The sequence below is a fragment of the Pygocentrus nattereri genome, chromosome 28 (assembly GCF_015220715.1).
Source record: "Pygocentrus nattereri isolate fPygNat1 chromosome 28, fPygNat1.pri, whole genome shotgun sequence".
NCBI lineage: Eukaryota > Metazoa > Chordata > Actinopteri > Characiformes > Serrasalmidae > Pygocentrus > Pygocentrus nattereri.
The window spans coordinates 7,040,934-7,067,032 of record NC_051238.1 but is presented as its reverse complement, the minus strand read 5'-3'; the positions used below and the strand labels follow the sequence as shown (position 1 = coordinate 7,067,032).

General features: G+C 40.5%; 1 protein-coding gene across 2 annotated transcripts in view; it reads right to left on the bottom strand.

The window, feature by feature from the left end:
* Positions 1–26,099, bottom strand: part of nfic (nuclear factor I/C) — a 230,892-nt gene that overhangs the window by 24,597 nt on the left and 180,196 nt on the right. The window contains exons 7-10 of one of the 2 annotated variants that reach the window (XM_037535935.1): positions 20,819–20,932; positions 15,027–15,211; positions 5,216–5,375; positions 733–818 (exon numbers count right to left, since the gene is read on the bottom strand). In XM_037535935.1, coding sequence (XP_037391832.1) covers positions 733–818; positions 5,216–5,375; positions 15,027–15,211; positions 20,819–20,932 — 545 coding nt within the window. The remainder of the gene's footprint in view (positions 1–732; positions 819–5,215; positions 5,376–15,026; positions 15,212–20,818; positions 20,933–26,099) is intronic. The other variant, XM_037535936.1, reaches the window with a different exon arrangement.

Here is a 26,099-nt window from a genome sequence, read left to right as displayed (position 1 = left end):
TTTGCAGAGAAGCAGCCCCACATCATGATGCTCCCACCGTCATGCTTCGCTGAGGGTGTGGTGTTCTTGGGGTAAAGCCTTTCTTTCTCCAATCATGATGACCTGAATTATTGCCAAGGTGCTCTATTTTAGTTTCGTCTGACCACAACACTTTGTTCTAAAACAGTTTTCATTTCTCTAAATGTTTGTGCATGAGTTTCAGCTGTGCATCTCTGTGCTTCTTGCAGTTGACTGCTTATTGTTCTCCACCGCTTTTAAGTCATCTCTTTATCATTAGTCTGAAAGTGTGCTGGGAAATCTTTCATGTTGTACCTGTCCAGAGACAATTAGCTGTGGTTCTGTGGACTTTCCAGGAAACTCCTTCACCTTCAACATCATTTCTTCTTGTTACATAAAATTTCCCCAAGCAACAGCAAGGTCTTTTATAATGACACCAAGTACATTTTACACGAGAACACTTTTATTTTAGCAGGATTAATATGTAGAACCTTTGAACCTTAGAATTTTTGACCTTGACATAAATGAATATTATAATCTAGTACCTTAATGTTTTACTTAGAAATGCTTTGCTTATTTTTATAAATACATAAAGATGGTTCATATTTATAAAGACAAAAGGCATTGTGTGTACATTTAAAGTGCATATATGCTCTGGATGATTCCGTATAATGAAAGAGTTTGGATAAGCAGCAGTGGTTGTATCTGACAGGTGCAGGTGTGATGTTTCAGTACCTGAGCCTGATACAGACTAGCAGGGTCTCGAGAGCCAATTCCTACGAAGGAGCGGTTGGCAGGTGGTGTCCCGGGAGCAGAGTATGCTGAGAGAGAGAGAGAGAGAGAGTGAGAGAGCGAGAGAGAGAGAGAGAGAGAGTGAGAGCAAGAGAATGAGAGAGAGATAGCGAGAGCGAAAGAGAGAGAGCGGGAGCGAGAGAGAGAGAGAGAGAGAGAGAGAGAGAGAGAGAGAGAGAGAGAGAGAGAGAGAGAGAGAATGTTTATCAGGACAGTGGTCAACACTGTGTAAGCTGTGGAAAATTGTAAACACTGCATGGGATCTTCTTAATCTAAGTTGACATGCACAGCTGACTGAGCTTCTGAAGACATACCAAGCCTTTAAATGTACAGAAATAAGTACACTGTGTCCAGCACTCCTACTCTGTATAAACACTGTAAACACTGAACTAAATGGTGCTCCGTATGAGTCAGTCGGACATGAATAAAATGTTAGATCAACACATCAAAAATAATTAAACTGACATTTTATTTATTAGCTCTTCAGTATGGGTTAATGTAAACAACACGCAATAACATCTGAAGTTGCAGTCAAGTACATCTGCTTTCTATGTCCACAAAGTGTATTCTGTTACAGGAACTTCATATCGTTTTCTCATTTTCCTACCAAGGCATTTTGCCAAAAAATCGTCTCATATTTTTGCTAAAACAGGACCAGCTTTTGAGAGTCAAGGTCTCTTACTGAGTCACTGACTGACTGAAAAGCACCAGGTGGCGCTGAACACCATTAAATGTTATTTATTGTAACACATTCATCTGTTTTCCAAAATTAAAGAAATGACTGTGTAAAAGACTAAAAAAATACTTAATTAGCATATTCTGCCATTTAAAAACCCTGTTCGCTGAGGACTCAGTGATACTTGCATATGCCCTCTTAACACTTTGCAGTCGTGTTTTTGGTACAATTGGATGCTCTTCTTAAACTCTGGCTCTGATGAAACCCACCAGACGCCCTGACGACAGCTTGCGAGACTCCTCTGACAGTAAACAGAGTTAGCGCAGGGAATCTGAACGCTTTTCCACATGTAATAATATCTCGTTATACAAATCCAGCGCCTCGTTAATGAAAACATGCTTTAATGTCTTCTAATCCGAGTCAGTTGACTGAGCGGAGTAATTAAAAAGGCAGCTGTGTTTATCCGTGCCTCTCGCAGGGAATCCCACACTGAAAAATAAAGCTTTTTGTGTAGACACTGTTCAACTGATCATTAAATCTGAAATTCAAGGCAGCAGTTTCATTCACTTCTTTAGGCCTGCAAAAAAGCTTCACTTTCCCAGAGGATAAAATCTTCCCATTCATTCACATCAAACTACGCTGACTGGGAATCAACAACTATTAAGTAGTGTCTCAGCTGAAGGAGCAGGCAGATAGTCTAATCGTGTTTGGGTGAGAGGAGGAGACCACACGCCAGAGGACTGATCATGGTTGCTGCAGCGGCAGCATTGGGCCCGGCACGGGACGAGCTCCCCTCAGTATTTCTTAATGAAATTAGCATGATTAATGGACAAGGGCCTCTATGCCCCACTGCCTTGTCATCTAAAGAGCACGGCTGTTTATGGGCCTCAGAAGCCAAAGACAATGCAGCATAATTTCTCAAGTTTCTCAAAGTATGAACACACTGTCCATGCATTGCTACCCAATACGAAAGGCAGAAATTCATGGTGGATCTTGCTCTGAGATGCAATGATAACAGCGCATCTGTGTAATGGTAGAAACGCCTCACTGTTCTCCACATGCTTAGGTACTTGAGTGATCGGTTAACCGTTCCACGTGAGCTACATTCAAAAGTGTGGAGTCTCTGTTTACAGTGATGTACAGGGGCACCAGAAAGTATTTAGACATTTGCGCCATGGTTAAAAATGTATGAAGTTAACTGAGTTCGGAAACAAAATGCCAAACCATTTATTTCAAACCGACCATTTCAAGACTCATTTTATTTTCAGCAAAATATTCATTCATTATCCATGTTTACATGCAACCTGATAATCCGTTAATAATCGGACTAACAGCTCAAATGGAAGAGTGCGCATACAAACACCTCAGTCTTAATCTAGAGAGAAATTTATTTGGATTGGTGAAAATCTTTGCATGTAAACATTTCAGATTATTACTGTTTGAGCAGTTTCTTTGCAGATTTCTGCAGGTTTAATGTCTTTTTCACACTTCTGAGTTCATGATCCCATCACTGAACACAAGCTCACCGACACCACTGTAAGAAAAAAGCCCAGACTTTGACGTTTCCACCCCTTTGCTTTACAGTATCCTTAGTGTAGTCCAGCTGGAATTCTTCTCTATAATCCACATTTGTAGTTCAACATCAGTTTGATGTTGTGCTAAAATTGTTTCTCCATGAAACAAAACATCATTTTAATAATGTTTTGATAAAGTAATATAAAGAACTTCATTAATGTTTACCAAAGATTAAGGTGTCCAAAAACTTTTGGTACCACTGTACATTGTACCAATGGCTTGAGGGATTATAACCAAAGAAAACCACCAATTCTGAGCCAGCCATAAGCAGTGATAAATCAGATTAGATCAAATTGCTGAACACATTTACAACGTTCTAAACACATTAATATGGTTTAATTTCCTATTACGAGCCATCACGACTACTCAGATCCCAGAGTGCTGGCTTCTTAATAATTCCTAGAATTCCTAAGGCTGCAGCTGGGGGAAGAGCCTTTTCTTATAAAGCCCCCAAACTCTGGAATGATCTTCCAGAAGATGTTCGGGACTCAGACACAGTCTCAATCTTTAAATCTAGGATGAAAACTCACTTGTTCAGTTTAGCTTTTGGTAGGTAATGTTCCCCCATAGACAAAGGCAGCAGATCCAGGGGTCCATGGACACAGGGAATTATAGTACACTGAGACGCTGGTGCTGTCGTCCCGCTGCTCGCACGCGGTCACTCAGGTTTGTGGACGGTGGTGCGGAGGGATGCCAAACTGTTTCAGAGTGCTCTCGTGCCTGTGTTTCTTTCTGGTTCTCTCCTTTTAGTTAAGCTGTCATAGTCAGATCTGCCACAGTCGTTAGCCACACTCTGGAAATGTTCACATTCCCTATTTTACGTACAAACAAACAGAATAAAACTAATTCCCTCTCCCTACTTTTTTTCAGAGTATACGACCCCCCACATGTCCGGTCGGACACTGATGGACGACTGACTGTCGAGCTCTCCTGCTACCCACTTCAGACCAGCTGCCCACGCCCCAACTACTGCCACCTACCTTGGACTAGCTGCCCGGAAAACTACACTGATGTTTTCATGGACTCCTAGCTATTACTACTACTAACACTACTGCTATTAATATTAGTAGTATAATCACTTGTAGGTAGCTTGACCAGAGGAGGTTGGGCCACCCCTGGTGAGCCTTGGATCCTCCCAAGGTTTCCTTCTCAGCTCTGAGGGAGGTTCTCCTTGCCACCGTCATCCCTGGCTTGATCACCTGGGGTTTTTATATTCTTGTTAAAACTTTGTCTTTACTGGAATTCTGTGAAGCTGCTTTGTGACAACATCAGTTGTAAAAAGTGCTACAAATAAATCTGATTTGATTTGATTTGATTAATATGGTTCTATATTTCTATAAGCAGTGTTTACACAGGCTTTGTGGAACACAGCTTAAGCTTGCTCTCTTCATTCTCTTCACTAGAATGCTCCCATCTGTTCACGCTCGTTTAGAACCTTCACACCATTCAGGCTGTTCTAGAATGTTCCCCTCATTCACACTAATCTACAACATTATTCCATCATTCACACTGATCTAGAATGTTCTCTAATCATCAGCACTGCTCTAGAATGTTCCCACGTCATACACTTAGTTCTAGATTGTTCTTCCCATTCACAGTCCTCTAGAATGTTCTCTCATTCTTCACTGCTCTAGAATGCCTTCCTTCATTCATAGTGCTCTAGAACGTTCTCCCATTATTCACACTCTTCTAGAATGTTCTCTCCCACTCATACTGTTCTAGACGTTTCTCACCTCATTCACACTGTTCTTGGGTGTTCTTCGCACTGTTCTAGAATGTTCTCCACCAACGCACACAGGTTCATTTGGTTTATCAGCTTTTTTTCAAAACATTATAAAGCCGAATGTCAACTGTGTCAGAGTTTGCTAGCTGCTTAGCTAGGCCTGTTCCTGTAACTCTGTTAAGGTTCTCTGGAATCTCTGCTCATGATTGTGGCTGAAGGGGTCAAAAATTGGGATGGAATTGAAAGGAATTTCATTCGTTGTACAAGAATATTTTGAGAATTCCAGCATGTTAAGCACTACAGTAAGTCTAAAGAACAGTCCAAGACTGACTGCCAAAGGGGGAAAGCCTGACAAACATCTCTGAGCCAAAGCCCTATGAGGCTGGCCAGGGCAGGGAGATGGACATGCTGACAGACGGCTGGATGAACGGGCATCATAGGGACCCACTTACTGGGGGAGGTGGGCGAGCTGGAGGCTGCATCTGCAGAGGTGGTGCTGGATTTGGAGTCAGGGGGCAACGTCAGGCGGGGCAGGGCCGGGGGAGGCGGAGGGGCCAGCATCTGAGAGGAGATGTAGTGAGGGGGGACCTTCACCTGACCACTGCCATTCAGCTGCAGGAGAAAGAGAGAGCAACAGTCAGCCAGGAGCTCTACGGCATGTACAAACACAATCAACTGCTCTCTCTCACTCTCCTGCTCTCTCTATCCTGCTCTCTCTTGCCCTGCTTCTCTTTGTTATCTTTATTTGTCACTGACCACTAGGGCTGCACAACAGGACTAGGATATATACGCTGACACTTTACAAACACATCTAACATGGCTAAAGATTCTGCATTATATTGACTGATATTAGGTACATTTTTGGATGTTCTGATTCATCCACACACAAGCAGGTCTGAGAATGGTCAGGACCTAGGGGTAAGAAAGGTACACGAAGGTCAGGGCTTCAAATCCCAGGAATGGCTGTGTACCTCTGGTCGTGCCCTTGGGCAAGGCACTTAACCCCCCAACTGACCCAGGTGCTCCGCCCAGACCGGGCATAGTTAGACAGCAAAAGAACCAATTTCTATTGTGGACTAATAAAGTATTAATAAGGACCCAAAATACAACAGCACTTAAAACTAATAAACTGTGCAACCCTGTGTGCCTCTTTTCTTCGAAGACCAAAACCAGATTAATGGGGTTAAATGTCTTCGCATTCATTGCTATACCTCCTCTAAACATTATTTCCAAAATGTACCCAGATAGTGAGCATATATTGGTCCACTGGCTTGATAAGGCTGGCGCCCCACTGACTGTTTGCCACTGCTGGTCCACCCTCGGACCACTCAGATCATTGTCCTGCATACAAGCTCCGCCTAGTTTTAAATCTCCGCAAACAGATTTAAAATGCACACTTTTATTTTGAAAAACAAAATAATAAATAATAAATCAATATTACAACTCAGAGCAAAAATATTGACTAGGCCTAATATAAAATTATTTATATAGAAAATGCTGTTACTGACACTGTGCTAAAATTATTTACTGAAATAATTTACAAAGAATAACTAAAGAAAGGAAGGAAGGAGAAAGAAGTAAATTAGGCTGTGAGTGGAAAATGAGCAATGATAAGTGAAATTTTGTCTAATACTCTGCTTAAGCACTCGTGGGCTGCCTGGAAAACAATGAGCAAAATGCCAGTGGACCGCCAGCTTTGCCATTAGCGGGCCAACAGTGGTCCACTATCCACTTGCTATCAAGGTAATTCTGCTATCAACTAACTTCTGTTGACATTTTCACACTTCAGCATTAGGACAGGGCTAAAATGGGGTGTCAAACAGGCAAGTGCACAGATACTCAGTTAAACTTAATCCGTGCCTGTATTGGAATACCGAAATCACCATTTGGGTGTTTATTATTCTGCATCATAGAAAGTCAGGGAAAAAAATACAGGCCAACAATTCAGTGAAATGGCATTACAGTTTAACAGGGTGTTACAGTGTGACAGTCCTGCTTGAATCTGTGATTAATAAAGCATATTATACAATACTTGCCTACAAAGCATGAGTGCCTTGACATGAGTGTATGGCAAAGACGTGTTAAGGATGTGGTGGCAGAGGCAGTGCGGCTGTAACTGTGCTAACTAGACAATGCTAGTTAGAACCAGAAACAATGAAAATATATTTTTCTGCTCTCAGTATTAGGTGTCAAACTACCATGTTCGCACATCATCTGCTGAGAGGGAAAAATCTCATGTAGATGGCATCACCATCTGCGCCAGTAGCATTAGCATTAACTCATTAGCTCATCTGAAGCAGCCCCCATTACACACATGTTGGCATCATAAGCACATATAATCATCAAGGCTAACGATACAGGGAAGTCCTGTGTCAGCATGTCTGTGAGTAAGTAAGTAAGATTAATTAAGATTAAGTAAGTATATCATACTTTGTCACAACAAAATGCAAATGCATTCATGAGTGCACTGCCAAATGGGCACTGCTAAGGATTCTGTGTAGTGTCTGTCTTCCGTATTGATTTGCAGAACCGTGAGGTGAGCTGCACTGGGTCACCACCAAGAGGAGGCAGTGGCGCCTTACTTCTGACGTGGTTCCAGGTTTCCTGACCAGTTGTGGAAAGAACTTAGGTTAGAGATCTATGTCTGTGTAAGAGTTTCATGTGAGTGTACGGCTTACTGTTGCTTTGCAGTGTGTCGATTATGATGCTGATAAAGCATTTTCATTGAAGTACGCTGTAAACACTGAGCTAATGGGCTGATCAGAGATGTAACTCATACATAATCTCTCTATCAGGGAGAAAGGGCTATTTCTGTTAGCCTTAGCTTACTCCTGGTTCGGTTTAGCTAGGAAGTTAGGTTAGTAAATAAATCTGCTTTCATTTAATTTGTTGGCTTCCCCTAAATCTAACTTCAGTTATGTTCTCCTTTCCTCCACTGCTATTTCATTTATCCCCCCTTTATCCTGCTTGGGAACAGGTAAACGTGAGGGCATGGAAGTCCTGTTTTTTCTGTTGCGGCCCAACTTAGACCATGACGCAGCATCGCAACTCTAGGCTGGGGGTCAGCAACCCAAATAGTTTAAGTCCATTTTTTGTTAAGACTGTGTTAGAATGATCAGCCAAGCTTTATTTCACTGCAAAAGAAAGATTATTTCAGTTTTACCTAAACATTTAATTCTGCTGTGGAGCAGCAACAGGACAGTAACAGAGCCGCATGTCGCCAACCCCTGCGCTAGGCTAACTACTCCAGCTAGTTTAGCTAGAACTATAAAAAACAATTTAAAAACAATAAAAAGATATTTCTCTTTTGTCAGTGTTATCTTGACAAACTAACACATTACCACATCATTAGGAGAGAATATTTAAAGTAGAAAATGATGTGTTATTGGCATCTACCACTGCACCAGTTAGTGCTAGTGCCTTAGCTCATCCGAAGGAGCAGCCTCTGCTACTCAAGCGCAGCTAGCAAAAGATTTCCCTTAGCTATTTTTATTTTGAATGATCTGAAACATTTTGCTTGTTGCTCTGTTTGTGTACTATATCACTACATACAGTTATACAACGTTAATATCAAGCAAAGCCTTTTCTTCTTCCTCCCCACGTTTAACCACAGATCTGTGTATTAACTCTCATGGATACTTGAATAGGTCACTTATTCAAATACGATGAAATAATTATTGAATTATACTACTGTTATTGAAATATCACACCTGAAAATAATAATAATTAGTGATATTACTACATATCGTCCACCCCGATTAGCCGGTGCGGCTAAATCAGAGAGAGGCTGGAGGGTATTATGGCTTTACTGTGTGTTTCGTAATTGAAGATTCGGTCCAAAAGGTCTGGGTGAAACTTAAGTGTTGCCAAGCCTCTCTCCCTCGGTCTCTCTTTCTCTCTTCGTCAGCAGTTATGTGAGACAGACTGAGTAATGTTCTGGGCACTTTTCTGGCAGATAGCCATCATCCATCCTCCCTCTCTCTCTCTCTCTCTCTCTCTCAAAGCTTATCCATCCATCCCCAGGACTGCACGCTCACTGTCCTGCACAACAATACTTGCTGAGTGAGTCAGCGGCATTGTGGGTCGCTGCGTCTGTCCTTTGTGACTGGCTGGCTGCAGTCGCACTGCAGTAGGGGGAATTTCAATGAGTCTGCACAACGAGCCAAGCCTGCCTGCCACGGGGCAAGCCTGACAAATCTCTCTCTCTCTCTCTCTCTCTCTCTATTTCATTCTCTCTCTCTGTGCCAGTGTCAGCAGCGCTGCCAGGCACATGGGAATCTCCTTCCTTTTTCAAATTCAAATTTCCTGCTCTCTCTCTTTCTGATCTCTCTCGTTTTCTGTCTGATCTCTCGCTCTCTCTCCCTCACGGTTATTGAAAGGAGCTTTCTTCTGACTCAGGGGGTTTTCTCCCCTCTCTTTGCAGTGACATCTCTCTCTCCCTCTCTTTCTCAGCCTGCACATAACTACTGTAAACTCAGCAACAGAAGTAGGCGTGAGGCTGGAGGAACTAGAGGCCACTCCAAATGTAGACAATCAGCAAAGTCAGAGATCTTTATTTAATTTCCAATCATAATGGCCTTTATACACAAGTTACTCATTTTTTAATCATGAAATGGTAATTTTACAGGAAAGCCTCAATAACTAAACATCATCATCATCGTCGTTAACCGCTTGGTCCAGACAGGGGTAGAACTAAACCTGATAACACATTTTTCTCATTTTCAGTTTCTCAAAGAAATCTGCAGACACACCTCAAGACAAGTTCCACAGACAAGTTCAGTCTTAGAAGTTGGTTGCACTTCCTACATCAAATTCAAATTTCTCTTTTACCCTCCCTTTCTGTCTAATCTCTCTCGCTCGCTCTTTCATCCGTGGATAGTGAATTGGCCTTTTTCTGATTCAGGGTTTCTCCCCTCTCTATGCAGTGACATCTCTCTCTCTCTCTCTCTCTGTCTGTCTGTCTCTCTCTCTGTCTCTCGCTGTCAGGTCGCACCTTGTTATTCCAGACTCAGCAGCAGTGCAAGTCTGGATGAACAAGAGACTTGGAAAACAAAGAAATAAACCCAGGCTCAGAGCTACAACCATCTCCTCAAATACATGCAATCATAAACAAAAGCTTCTAGATGAGAAAATATGGTGCTTTGAATTTACATGATTCAAACATCAGATGCACATGAATAAAATGTGTTATATCAACACAACCACAGACTTTCAGTTCACTTACTTTGGCAAAAATGACGTTGATATATCACATTTTATTGACATGATACATTTGAATCATGTAAATTTAATCTTTGATTGGATACATGTGCTTAACCTAGCGCTGGAAATATTTTATACTGATATCGGCCCAAAACACATCTGATTGGTGCCATCTCTATTTTTAATAGTCCATAGTGGATGTCAGTTATCATTTACTTGAAACGTAGATGATCAGCCAAGACATACAGTGTTGTGTGTAAGTCGGAGATCACTCTTCATTTATTTACTTTCCAGCCAAAACGACCATTAAGTGCAAGTTATTAATTTTTCAGTCAGCAAAGAAGTATTTTTCACTAAATCCTCAACAAGTGAATATATTATTTTTTCAGTGTTTAGTGTTTCCACTCTTTGCCTTTATTGCAGCTTCTGTTCTTTTCAGGAGATTCACTTTCTGTTCCTGAAAGAATCTGCAGACACACCTCCAAAGTTCAGTCTTTCAGTTCAAGCTGGTTGATCATTTTCAGAAGTAATTAAACCCATTCAGTGGTGTTGAGGTCTGGACTCTGGGGTGGTCAGTCTATTGTCCAGCTCCTTTGTTTGATGTGTTCATCTCCTTTTCTCAGTGAGGTTCTTCTTGATCAGCTACACATCCTTTCAGACCCATAGCGCTGAGTCGTCTTCTCACAGTGGAAGGATGGACAGAAACACATGTGGATGTTTTCAGATCTGAAGCAGCTTGATTTTTTCCTCTCTCTCAAAGATGAAAGCTTCAAATGATGTTTATCTGATGAAGACATTACAATTTCTATAGTTTGTGATCAGCTGTAGTTCTACACCTTTACTCCACTCAGTAATCTCTCTTGGAACAAGTAACTTGAACGTAAAGGCCTTTTTTAACCAATAAATAAAGGGTGGACCTTTGGACAGCACAGTATGTGGGTCCACACTGATTTAGAGACTAACAGATATTTAAATGCTTGAGTCTCAGAGCAGGAGCTGTATGTGTGTGTGGTTATGCAGAGGTGAAGATGGAGGGAAATCAGAGCTGGCAGGTCTTTATGCTCCTACATGTCTGTGGTTGAGCTGCTCATGCTCAGGTTACGGCAGCTATACTCAGCACAAGACACGTCAGTGTTTATCTCACGCACACACAAGCATGAGTTACAGTCCTCAGCTCTCTATTATTTCACAATACAAACACATCATTTTTAGTCACAATAAAGTCATCAGAAAGTTTAAAGTTGGTGTTCTAGGGGGACTCAGTCAACCTTCTGGGGTCTGAGGGTGTTTTCTCTATTTGTGCATATCTTCTTAATTTTCCTTTAAAGCTTCTTCATATAACATAATACTCATATGATTCACATGAAAATGCTCCAATATCTTCATCACTACTTTCCAAAACCACTGCAGCAACTTCAGCAGCTCTCTGCGTCATTTCACATGTGTCTCCGATGTGGACTGAATGAAGAATGAAGGGTTTCCAGCGTGATGATCATTCCTTAGTGATTTCCTGAGTGTCCATCGGATAGTTTCACACTAAATGTAGACAAACACATGAATCCACCAGTTTCACATGGTGAGAGGCAGATGATGTGTATCTCTGCCCCTCTTCACAAGCTTATAATTTCATATGTAGGTAATGTATTATCTCATGATAAGATGCAAAAGAAAGTGTGACTCTACAGATTCAGGAATTGTTTGAACCGTATTTCTAAGCTGGATTATTACAAAGATAGAAACAGATACAGAAACATGGAATTTGATGCATGGGCCAGTTTGTGGACCACAGAAGGTTATTGTGTCAGAATTTGAATACTGAAAACCATCAATGCAAATTCAAGGGGGCAGTTTTGGAGGTTTTTGGATGGTTGTCGAAAAAAGTTGTTGCAAAAGAGCTGTCAGATATCGATTATTATAACTTTCAATTACAGTTTTAACTCTAATTAAAGCAAAACTTGACTGGTGTTTTATTTAGTTACAGTCCTGGAAGCATTTACTTCTCTACTGTAGTTTTGTCACTGACTGATACAAAAACATTAATCTCTGTACTGAATGTGTACCATAGTCCTACTATTTGTTTTTGTAGTTTACTACAGACATATTAAGCATGAGATGTCAATATAATAAGTGCAATTGTCTGAATATTTCCTGCACCTATTTTTATGTCTGAATTGCTGTATTTTAGCTGTAGCCTCCTAATGTTGCCCCTCACAACCCCCTACACCACTCAGAAAGCAAATGCCAAACGCCCCTCTAATCTCCCTGTTCCCCACCATACAGATCAACGCTTCACTGAATCACTAATTAAGTTTTAACAGAACTGTAAAATGTGAAAGCTTTGCCTGCACTTGCAAATAAGTAAGACCCCGTTTACACCTGGTCACTTCATGCATCTTGAGTATCAGGATTATATCTGGATAAGGCCAAGACACATAAAAATGCAGGTGTAAATAGTCTCAGGAGTTGGTCTGAGATGCATTTGAGCCAGATGTGTAAACAAATCCATCACTTCAGCACATTCGGCCACCAAAACTCCTCCCAGTACAGCCAAAACTCCTCCTAGTAAAACCAAAAAATTTTTTTAACCAATTTTCTCTCCAATTTTGTCGTTACCAATTCCACCTGCTACTTAGGACTCAATCACATGATACTACCAATGCTAGAAGGGTGAAGGCTAGCACAGGCTTCCTCCGAGACCTGTGAAACCAGTCACCGCTTCTTTTCAAACTGCCGCTCACGCAACATCCCTGGACAGCCGATCGCGCTCGGAGGAAAGTGCCAACCGCCAGATCTGTTACGTCAGCTAACAGACGCCTGCGCTGACTAGTATTGCGTTGAGTGGTGGGGGAGAAGGAGGGGCCACCCTACCCACCCAGAGAGAGCGAGGCCAATTGTGGTTGGAATGGAAAAATTTTGGAAACCTGGAAAAACTGGACCTTAAAACCACTGCTGTACCTTTGAGGAAACATTTACATTGTTTGTACCTTGATCAACAAAAAAATGTCCCTGCACAGAACCTTCATTTTAACATCTGCAGAAAATGAGTGTCTATCAGTGCCATAGACAAGCTTGACATCTTGTTTAAAAGCTATTAAATGCTTCCACGAAATAACTTGAATAACGGTTAGAGATCTAAGGCTGTGACGTTCTTTTCCAACGCATCGACTATCTCACTCCAAAAGGCTCTGTCACGCTACACAGAGCGGGCAATGACTTGTTTCCCTTCAGACAGACACAACCCCCCACACCACTCAGAAAGCAAATGCCAAAATCCTTATAGCTGTGGGCAGCTTAACATGCAAAAGACTCTCTGTCTATGTGTGGGCGGAGCATCTGGTACAGAGTCTGAGGGGTTCTGAGGGGCCGTGCTGAGGGTGGTTTGGTGCTGGGCCAAAAGAACATGGCAGTGAGCATTGGGGAGTAACTCCATGCTGAACTCCGTGACTTTATTAAAATTATTATTATTAATGGAATTATTTAAGGCCTAAATCTTGCCATTTTGGATTTGCATGTGTGCAGGTTGCTTCTGGCAGCTTTCAGCTGATGGCTAGTATGTTTTTTTTTAACAAATTAATTTTTAAGTAAGTAAAAACTGACCAATTCTTTACTGGGGCTGAAAATCCAAAACATCTCATTGGAGACCAGAAGAGAAAATATATAATTCAATCAGAAATATTATACAGCCACATATTTACTGGGTTTACTGGAAGGTGTGCCAGAAAATGTGGCTATGGAGCCATCAAATCACTTCAAGACAAAACATTACATCAGAAACACAAATCTGTGTGACCCCCGTCCTCCCCCCCGCACGCAATGTCATTCTTTGCTTTACATCATTGGAAAACACCAGCTGTTCTTTACATCCTGTGAACCTTCCATGACTAACTTATGAACAGGAATGGTCAAAAATGACGTAAAATAAAATCTCACTGAATAAACTGACTTTAAGGCTCAGAACGTTTGATTTCAGAGATACGATGTATGAAGTTTTCTTATCGAGATGATATTCTAGGTTTGTTATTCTGCTTCTGAACTGTGGAACTAAATTCCACCTTTTATCTTAGTATTTATTACTTATAGTATTTATCTTTTTAATTTTAATTTAATACTCAGAATATCTTCTACTACTGTCAAGCTTTATCTCCTGTGTATCAAACAATTTGAGCTGCCACTAGTATGGAAAGTGCTCTAAAATGAAGATGTTTTTATTATTATTATTATTATTATTATTACTATTGAACCACAGAAACATTTCAGCATGAACATGAGTAAATATGACTGGCTCAGAATTGTGATCTGTGCACGACAGGCGGCCTGCTAATCAGTTTAATCACACAGCCCGTCTTACCAAACAGGACTGATGACTGGAGTAATTTGAGGTTAACCATAAATTTGTAAGTGAGCATGCATGATGATGTGAAGCCCCTGCCCTGCACAATTGAGCATTTTTCCTGCTCTAACACACCTACAACTCAGAAAGGGCCTGTTAACTATTATCGGACTCAGTAACCCCAGTCAATTTTAAGGCTTTGTTGATTTTACAAGTAAAAACAAGTGAACACGTCCTCTACAGAGAACACACCTCTGCACGTTTTAATGCACAGAATAAAAGAATAAAACATACATTAAAAATATGCCATGACTTTTGCACACTTTTTTTGTGAAATTCATCAAATAAATAGTTTTTGTTTGTGCAAATTGTGCAAAAGTATGTTCTCTGTAGTGGATGTGTGTAGAACTTATTTACACTTATGAAATGAATAAAAATATACAATTTGACCAGAGGTGCACAAACTTTTGCATAAGACTGTGCGTTCAAAGTGGTAGTTTGTGACAGTATAAAATTGATGAATTTTTGATTTTATTAGTTTGTGTTCTTTACATATCAACATAAATATTGAAGAAGAGCAGATTTAATGCTGCCTCTGCATTAAAGACTTTATTAGCTGATTAGCTGGATCAGGTGTGTCAGTGCAGGAAAAACTCAAGACCAGGACCAGGTTTAGAAAGCACTGATGCATGTTTACTTGAGTTCGCTCCTGATTGGACGAGCAGGCTTACCGGGCTGGCCTGTGGATCTGACGGGTCACAGGCCAGAGAGACCAGGTCCTTGAGCGGGTCTTGCGTGCTGAGGTGTGGGGGATAGCGGATGGCCGTGTGCGGGAAGTAGGTGGAGGTGGACTGGGGCAGGATGGGGGTAGTCGAAAAATGCAGCGACGACGAGGGGTGCGGACTCCGAGAGATACCTGCAAGAGAGTCAAAACCAAAGAGCGAGATTTCAGCTTTTATTAAATGGACACTGACATTTTGAACTGAATGCTATACTTGTGTACCCAACTACATACATGCATCCATAAAGGTCATATTGCACAACTGTGAACAGAGGTTATCAGTTGGGCTTATCAGTTATCAGCTGTGAACAGAGGAACGGTTCATTCACTGGAGGGGACATGACTTCCTTCTTATTTTTGTACTGTTATTTTATATATATATATATATGTATATATATATGTATATTTTATTATTTAGCTTTACTTTCTATTCATGTATCTGTAAATAGTGTAAGGCAATGCTTTGCTCCTGTGTATTTTGCTGTTGTACTGTTTATTGTACTTTGTACTGCAGCAACAGAGGCATTCCTGTATGGGATGAATAAAGTTATCTATCTCTCCATCTATCTCTCTATCTATCTATGTACACTATATTTCCAACAGTATTTGCTCGTCTGCCTTCACACACATATGAACTTGAGTGACATCCCATTCTTAATCCATAGGGTTTAATATGATGTTGGCCCACCCTCTGCAGCTAAAACAGCTTCAGCTCTTCTGGGAAGGCTTTCCACAAGGGTTAGGAGTGTGTTTATGGGAATTTCTGACCGTTCTTCGAGAAGGGCACTTGTGAGGTCAGACACTGATGTTGGACGAGAAGGCCTGGCTCACAGTCTCCGCTCTAATTCATCCCAAAGGTGTTCTGTTGGGTTGAGGTCAGGACTCCGTGCAGGCCGGTCAAGTTCTTCCACACCAAACTCGCTCATCCGTGTCTTTATGGACCTGCTTTGTGCACTGGTGCGCAGTCATGTTGGAACAGGAAGGGGCCGTCCCCAAACTGTTCCCACAAAGTTGGGAGCATGAAATTGTCCAAAATCTCTTGGTGCTGAAGCTTTAAGAGTTTTTAACAGTTCCTTTCGCTGGAACTAAGGGGCCGAGCCCAACTCCTGAAAAACAACCCCACACCATGATCCCCCCTCCACCAAACTTTACACTTGGCACAATGCAGTCAGACAAGTACTGTTCTCCTGGCAACCACCAAACCCAGACTCGTTTGGAGGTCTGTAGTGATTGACTCTGCAGAAAGTTGGCGACCTCTGCGCACTATGCGCCTCAGCATCCGCTGACCCCGCTCTGTCATTTTACATGGCCGACCACTTCCACTTTGTTATAATCCCACTGACAGTTGACTGTGGAATATTTAGTAGTGAGGAAATTTCATGACTGGCCTTGTTCCACAGGTGGCGTCCGATCACGGTACCACGCTGGAATTCACTGAGCTCCTGAGAGCGACCCATTCTTTCACTAATGTCTGTAGAAGCAGTCTGCAGGCCTAGGGGCTTGGCTTTATACACCTGTGGCCATGGAAGTGATTGGAACACCTGAATTCAATGATTTGGATGGGCGAGTGAATACTTTTGGAAATATAGTGTATCTACCTATCTATCTTCTAATCTTGACTGTAACAGCTGTATAGCTGCTTTATCTAACCTCTTTGTTCCATCAGTCACCACTGGTGGACCAAAAACTTGCATCTTTAAAATGGTAACTTTACAACAAAAAGTAAAAATATTCAGAACTTTTGATGTAAGTTAATGTAAAAATATCATTTCTATTAAGTTCACTCATCATGACGTTTTAACACATTAAAAAGGGCAGATTTTAAATAATGGCCAAAAATGAAAAATTGAAATCAGGAGGAAAATGGAGATACAAGGTTTTATTCTGACAACAATGATATGCTTGTCTATGTACTCCATGTACTATTAAGTATGATGTTTTATGATACACTGTAAATATTAGTGCTCTAAATTGTCATGTTTTCAATGCGTCAACCAGCTACACATGAATAAAATGTTCTACATCAACTGCTGGCTTTCAGTTTACTTGTTAAGAATTTTGTATATTAGTGATCAAAACAATGTTTTCAATAATATAAAACCACTGTTGTTCTAGATAAATGCTTAAATTAATTGAATATACTAGCTCTGAGGATGTCAGTGTCATAGTTTTCCACTAATTAATACACAGCTGCAAAAAAAAGATAATTACAGTACACTATTTATAGTACATAACCCAAAATCTATGATATATCGACCACATTCAATTTAAAATGCCTTTGGTGATCAGGCAATGAGATCAAAATCTACACTGTGTAAAATAGCATAAAACAGCACGAATAACAACTTATTGAACAAGTGACTCATTATGAATGATTCAGTATCTACTTTAAATTGTTCAGAAACTACTTTGAATTATTCTGTAACTATTAGGAAGAAGTTATGAGTGAAGTTTAAAGAGTTAGTTGAACTTTTCTCTGTAGTCCTAAGGTACAACATAATAATGAATGTCTTTTGCTGGGCTGTCAAGTGTCTTAGATCTCTATTCTCCTAATCCTGCTGGAAATTAGCAATTTTCAGTGACACTGATTTCCATAATTCATTGCGACAGCTGTAATATCAGCGCTAACGCTCCTCTCCTGGTGACATATGGTGGCAATGCTCCACCGGTTCATTTGAACGGTGGTGCTAATTGTTGTAGCATCGTTGTGCAGACAGTGGAGCGTTGCCAGACAACAGATTACTCCTCATTGTCCCGGAGACAATTACCTGTCATAGAGAGCACTGCTGTCTGCAGAGTGTTGTACGCCCTGCAATAAAGCAGCTCATCACGCACATGTACTAACTGCTCTTCCCGTCCAAGACAGCCTGTCAGGTCCAATACTCACCCCGAGCAGGCACTCTCACTTTAATGCTACTGACAAAGACCAAGTGCACTCCAAGTATGGAGGTATGGAGCCTGGCTACAGACCTGAACTACAATTAGACCACCATTAACTGTTGTCAATTCCCACATTATAGCCGTATTGGAGCTGGATTCGTTTTACCTGCGATGGCACTGCAATTAAAGTGATTAATGACAATATCAGTCATTTCAATTTGCAGTACGCACAGTTTTTATGCCGTGTGGCCAGTGGCAGTGGTATAAATGGGTCCAGCAGGGCTAGACCTACCCACTTTCAGCACTGACCCACTCAAAATGACTTTTTGATATTAAAATGTAATTAAATAAATAACCCAAAAAACTACGAAAAAGAGGTTTTACTTCATTTGATTATTTATTTACATATTTGCAATTCCTTTTTTGGTGCTGACCAATTTTGCTCCATTTTTCCTTTGTAATTTGGTCAATTCCACTCAGGCCTGCCTCTAACACGCTATGGTACCAAGCTGGGAGGGAGAAGCCTAGAACGTACTTCCTTGGAAACATATGAAGCTCCACCACATCTTTTCAAACTGCTGCTAACACCATAGGAGCTCAACACAGCACTGCTGATCTACTCACACCAGGTCAACACACTAACACACCACCACCACATCAGTGATACTGCAGTGCTGAGAATGATCCACCACCCAAATAGTACCTGCTCTGTGAGGGTCCATGGGGGTCCTGACCACTGAAGAACAGGATAAAAGGGGGGCTAACAAAGTATCAGAGAAACAGATGGACTACAGTCTGTAACTATAGAACTACAAAGTGCAGCTATACAGTAAGTGGAGCTGATAAAATGGACAATGAGCGTAGAAACAAGGTTATAATGTTATGCCTGCCTGATCACACACACACACACACACACACACACACACACACACACACACACACACACACACACACACACACACATGCATAAATTCATGCACTGCATGGCCAAAAGTATGTGGACACCCAACTGTCAAACCTGGTTTGGGCATTACAAAAACATAGCCATTAATATAGAGTTGGCCCTCTTTTGTAGTTATAGCAACCGTCACTCTTCTGGGAAGCTTTGCACAATATTTTGGAGTGTGTCTGTGAGAAGTGGTACCCACTTTGTCAAAAGAGCCCTACTCTGTCAGTTTGCATGACTTACTGCTTCGTTGCTTAGCTGTTGTTGTTCCTAGATGTTTCCATTTCACAATAATATCACTTACAGCTGACCAGGGCAGATCTAGCAGGCTAGAAATTTCACAAACTTATTTGTGGCAAAGGTGGCATCCTATTACTGTTGTTGGAAAAAAAAAAAACTTGTATCTTCATTTTTGTCCTAACCCTTTATATTGTCTGTAAATTTCATGATGAATCGACCAAAGGAAATGGCCCAAAAATGACTTAAAAGGTTTGGTTCCTTTGACTTACATTAAAAGTAAAGCAGATTTTTCCCTTAATCCATATAGTTGTCATTTAAGAGATGCAAAGTTTTCTTTTGACAAAAGTGCTATGACGGTGCCACGTTTACAGTCATGGAGCGCTTCAAAGTGACCCATTCTACTGCCAGTGTTTGTCAGTGGAGACTGCATGGCTATGTGCTTTTATACACATTTTTCTATAAATCTGTTTTTATACACTTGTTTGCAATGGTTGTGGCTGAAACATCTGAATTCAATAAAAAAGAGAATTGTCCACACACTTTTGGCCATACAGTGTAAATATGTTAACATGTAAATATTAAATGGTAATTCAACTGACTGAACTGAGATTAAATCATCAAGATGTAAAGCAAGTCATTCAAAGTGGTTTTAAGTGAAAAGTGCAGTTCTTGAGTCAGAACTGTTCACAGTGTTGGGGATCAGGACCAGATACCTGAAAAGCCTCTACAAGCTTACTCACAGAAAACTACAGAAAAGGTTATAAAGACATTGTTTTACAATAGTTTTCAGAAGGTTTTGGCCAAAAATCCATTTACAGCACATTGGAACATGCGAGGTGTCGTGGGTCAAAACAGACCTCAAAGAAAACACTTTTTTTCTTAGATAGTTAATAAATGGCTATATCTGTGTTGTAGACATCGTGACTTCTGGTTCCTTTCAACACCACTGTAATCTGAGGCTCTGCAATCAATCATTCCACACCAAACCACTCTGAATTACTCTGTTTACAAGCCAAGCCCTGAATTATGCAGACATTTTGAAAAATCAGTGGAATTTGACCATAAAGAATATGAAGGCAGATGATGGATTGGACATATATAAAAATCTACATGGGAGTGTTTTCTCTACTCCAACTCCAAAAAAACCCCCAAACAATAGCAAAACAAAAAAACTGAGACATTTAAGATTATGATGGGCTGAATAAAGAACCTTATTCAAATCTTTGAGCAGTCAGAGGTTTACACCCCCTAGTAATGAGATTACCCACTGAATTACAGTAAACTGTGCAGGGCTGGAGCCCTGCAGGACTTGAGTCCGACACCTCAGAGGGATAGAGCACAAGTTTAAAGCTACACTATTTAAAATTTGGGGATTTGGAGACCTCTCTGGTGGAAATGTGTAATGGCATAGCTGTGGGTTGTGCTTCGGACCCCTTCCCCGAGCGGATGAATCTGATTGTGAATGCCTTGAAAGAGAATTAAAAGAGAACTCTGTCAAAACCTGGTGAAAAACGTGTCTTCTGAGGATGTGAGTCAATTATCTACTACAAATGAAATCAGAGACGAGAAGTTTCTCTACAACAAATGATACTACATCAAACCACTCTGAGTTTGTTTACATCTCAATTACTGAATTATGAATTTTTGTTTTTTGCATCTTAGGAGAGTTTCCTCACCGCTGTGCACTGCGATGACGGGTCTGTGGTGCTGTGTGAAGCTGCTGAGGCGTGGAGAACTCTCCTGAGGAGACGGACTATCCATCTCAGTCTTCTTCACTGTTGGGGAGATCCCTGAGAGAGAGAGAGAGAGAGAGAGAGAGAGAGACAGAGAGAGAGACAGAGAGAGAGAGACAGAGAGAGAGAGAGAGAAGGAGGTCAGCCTTGCTATTCCAAACAAGGACAGACTTCAGTAAAGCCAAAACAAAATGCTTTCTCAGCTAACTGACCAGCTCCTCAGTTTATACCCTGTGAAGCCGGACTGCAGCTGCCATTTCTGACCACACAGTGGCGTGGTGTGTTCAGAGCACACCACCCTCCAGTGCTGCAGTGAACTGCAGTGTTTATGGGCCACTCTCATGTCCCTGTGGAGCTACAGCAGCAGTGTCAATGATCCACCAGCAGCAGACACATTTATTTCCTAAGACTTTTTTATAGGACGCAGCTGATATGAAATATGAAAACAGAGTTTCACTGTACAGTAACCTACTTAAGATGCTTCCATATTTGAACATCATCCCAAATATGCTGATCTTATGTACCTTGTAGGCAACAGTACTGTGCAAAAGCCAGAGACCTTTGTCTATTTAAGTCCCAGTCAAAACGGACAAGAAAAAAGCTGAAAATGACGCAACAACTGAATATTAGTTTTTCAGTACTTAAGTGTGTCACTCTTTACCTCTATTACAACATCCATTCTTTTCAGGAGACTCACTTTCAGTTCCTCACAGAATCTACAAACACCTCCAAAGTTCAGTCTTAGAAGCTGGTTGATCATTTTCTGAAGTAATCAAACCCATTCAGTGGTGTTGAGGTCTGGACTCGGGGGTGGTCAGTCCACCGTTCAGCTTCTTTGTTTGATGTGTCCGTCTCCTTTTCTCAGTGAGGTTCTTCTTGAACAGCTACACGTCCTTTCAGACCCACAGCGCTGAGTGGTCTTCTCACAGTGGAAGGATGGACAGAAACACCTGTGGATGTTTTCAGATCTGAAGCAGCTTGATCTTCTCCTCTCTCTCAGAGACAAAAGCTTTAAGTGCTGTTTATCTGATGGGGGCAGTTTTGGTGTCCGGTCTTCCAGGTGGTTGTTAGGAGGCTCATTTTCTCTTTAGTAATTTTTTGAACTCCAGTTTTGGAAAAACACTGTTTTTTCACTTTATTTCCTTTGCCTTTCTCCTTCCTTATGTAAGTGGATTATCGTGCATCTAATCTTCATATAAATATTTCTTTAAAAATCAATAACTGGCTGTTTTGACTGAAACTTAAATGTTGTCTCAGACTTTTGCCTGTTAACTAATTAGAATTGTATGGGTTTTACATACTATCGGAATATTTGCAGACATCTGAAAGGTTTTTAGTAGCTCAGTGACTCTGAACAAGGTGATAGGTTTACTTTTTTAATATTTCATATAATTACGTATCTTCTTCGTAAAATTAGAATATATTCCAATATTTGACAAACAAACAAGTGGAAAATTCTAATTTGATTTGCGATTCCATCTGTCAGCCAAAATGTCAAAATGGTTGAATGGTTCGATTAGTTTAAATGAAAATGTGCTGGAATTTCACTTTGTAATGAGTATTTTGATGGTGCAAATGAAAAAAAGTTAAGAATAAAAATAAAGTATTTTTCTGTCTGAAATGTACAGTACTGTGTAAAAGTCTTAGGCACCCGACACATTTTCAAAATCTATTTATTTTTGTAGACTGTGTTTACTTGCTGAGAAAAGTGTTAATATTTGAATAAAATAATAGAACATTAATTAATGACCCTCGAGGAAGCCCAGTATTACAGTATTATATGTAGTTATAAAAGCAGCTCCTGGTTTGACCAATCAGTGCTCAGTAAATTGAGCTCATGATGTAATTGATGATATTAACGAGTCTCTGTGGCGGCTGTGAAGGTGTCAAGGAAAAATATGGACCCAAGAAATTCTTGTTACCTTTTATTGTTTTTATGTTTATTTGAATTATGACTATGACTTTATTCTAATATTTATTGTGATAAACTCACTGCTGAGGGAAATTGTTTAAAAATTTGCTTAGAAGCCTAAAACTTTCGCACAGTGCTGTAATTGAGAAAAAGCATCACAAAAATCTTCTAAAATACTACTTAAGTACAGTAATAAAGTACAATTACTGAACTCTACCTATTTACGTCCAGGTTTACAGATTCCACCTGGAGTCTGCAGCTGCTGCTCAGGCTGTGAGTACCTGTGAGCAACCCCCCCCCCCCCCCTAGCAATAATCAGTCAGACAGGCTCGTTAAAGAGGACCTCATTAGAGCTGTCTAGACAGGAAGTGAGGTGGGCGGGGCTGCTCTCCTGCAGGGAGTCCTGCTGAGAACTGATCCCAGACCAGCTTTATTTCCAGCTTTACATGGCTAAAGGTTTGGGGGGGGGTCCTCGCAGACGGATCTCAAAGCAGTCTGGAAAACCCCCAGTGTCACACTGCTCAACATTGACCACACTGTGCCTAACGTTTAATGTTTTGTTTTCCACAACTTCAAAACACACCTGATTCAACAAGCTCACAGGTTTTACTCCAGCCCATTTTCCTCCTAAAACCCACCTGACCCAACACAGCAGTTAATAACCAGATTCAGGAGGTTTGTTAGTGCAGAGAAATCAACAAAACTGGATAGACTGCAGCCGTCCAGGGCCAGAACTGCACTACCCTGCTCTAGGAACTGAAAAAATAAGGCATGGGATTTACCTGATTCAAATAACTTATTCACAAATAAAATATAATTATGTGTGCACCAAACATAAATAAACAGAACAACATGCCTGATGAAAACAATGCAAAATAATATTTGCTAAATTATAAAAATAAGCCCTGCCTCTCTTTTATGAGTTCTGCTGATGCTGCTTCTTTGAGCTTAAGAAACATGACAGGTGAGATATAATAATCATCAGTGAGCCCATATGGACAAAAACTATACTCCAAATGTATTTATCAAATATATTTCTGTGCAATGTATGAAAACGGCTGAAAATGTATGTTATTTTATTTTTTGTAAAATACTTTTTTTTTTTCAGTTGTCAGTAGTTTCAATAAGGTTAGAGACGGAACTAAATGACACTGATTACTGTGTTTTACATTGTGCTTTGCATTAATAATGTATGTAGCAGTAAGACACTCACACCAAGCGTATTTCAAATAAACAGGATATCACTGCATAGGATCAATACCTAACAATGCTTACTTTTGCCATATTAAAGGTTCATTTTGCCGCTGTCGAAACAAAACCTCATACTGTACCTGCATTTTTTGTTGTTACTCAGTTTCTGACACAATTGGAAAGTACCTGTAGCCCTTTAACACTGTTTAACACTGTGACCAAAAGAAATGGCCCAAAATTACTCGGAAAAATGCTGGTTTCATTGACTTGCATTAAAAAGTAAAGGATGTGTTTCCTTCTCTTGTGAAGTTAGCATTTTGGAGATTTGGAGAGGTTTTGCTCCGACAACAGCGATTTGATAACACAAGTGCATTAGACAGTACTGTAGTTTCCATACACTTTTGAATGTATTTGATAAATACATTTACATACATTTATTTTTGTTTAGTAAATTTGTATGTGTGATATTTCCCCATATATTTTAAAGCAAATGTATTTTAAACATATATTTGGTTAATAAGGCAATATTCCAAAATATATTTTAGTGTTTGGAATTTACTTTGGCACGGACTGCAATGTGTTATCCATGTATTTCAAATATACAAAAGGACTTGTCTATATATATTTTTCCATATGGGAGTAAAGCCTTGTTTATCTATAACCGTTAGAATCTGTCTCATTTTTGACCACATTTAATTATGTCAGCTGATATTATCAGTTATTTTAAAGATGTGGTAATAATTACACATTACTGCACCACCTGATGTAAAATCCCACCCAAATTAAGCTTTACAGAACTCTGCTGGACACCACCTGAATTCAGCAGCTCAGGAGGGCACACCTGGCCCATGCTGAGGAGCCTGTGGGGCAGAACCACAGCAGGAGGTAACAGCAGTGAACATGAGAAACATGGACACCGAGGCACATAGTAGACCCCTTACTGACCCCATTTAGACCTTGTATCTCCAAAATGATTACTTTACAGAGGAAAGAAAAACAGTCTTAACTTCTAATGTGAGTTAATAATGAATACTGGGGAAAAAAACCCAACATAAATGAATACTATGGATTGGAACCTGATAAGATTCTCTCCAAACATGTCTCTGATTAATCCGTTTGAAATCTGATTGCTAATATGGTGCACAACTTGCAGGCCAGCTCATGACGTGACTGCTAACAGCTTCTGCTGTTGCTTGTTTTTTTATGTTATCTCTGAATTTTACATGGTTTTGTTGACATTCTCCAACTGCAAGCGATGTTTATGAGACAACAGCTGTTTAGACTATATAGCTTTATGTATCGATGTCAAGGAGCATCAAAAATGTGGCAAATTCTGACTACTGTTTTCTGTTTATAATTCAATTTCACAATGCTGTCGTTGCATTTAATATACATACAGAACGTGATCTTTTAGGAAAGAACTAATAATTCTGAGGTTTTTATTTGGTTTGTCACAAACTACCACAAGAAAGTGCAAACCACCTGCTTAATACGCTGTTTGTTCCTCCACATGCATCCAGACAAGCCTCCGAGGCCTGGACTCTACAAGACCTCTGAAAGTGCTCTGTGGTATCTAGCACCAAGACATTAACACTTTATTTACAGTATCACTTGTTTTGGATGGTCCACTGTAGATGCTCAGTCTATCTTTAACTAACATTCAGACAAATATCTTTAAAAACGTTCCTGAACAATCTGTGCAGTGTGGCAGGGAACATTATCCTGCTGAAAGTGGCTATTACCTTCAGGAAATTTAACTCTCCACCTGGTCCACAATGATGTTCAGGTTGGTGGCATGGGTCAAACTAACGTCCACATGAATGCTCAGAATCTTCCCAGCAGGACATTTCCCAGGTAAACACTGCACATGTACCACATGATGTAAAAGAAAACAATCAAGCGACCTTCTTCCATCACACCAAGTGCCAGTTATGACACTTGTGTGCCCTTTGTAGGTGAGTTTGTATGTAACAGTGGACAGGGATTGGCATGGGCACTCTGACTGGTCAGTGGCTATGCGACCACATGTGCAGCAGGGTGCGATGCACTGTGGCAAGACACATTCCTCTCATTACCATCACTAAATGTTTCTGTAATTTGTGCCACAGTGGTCCTCCTGTC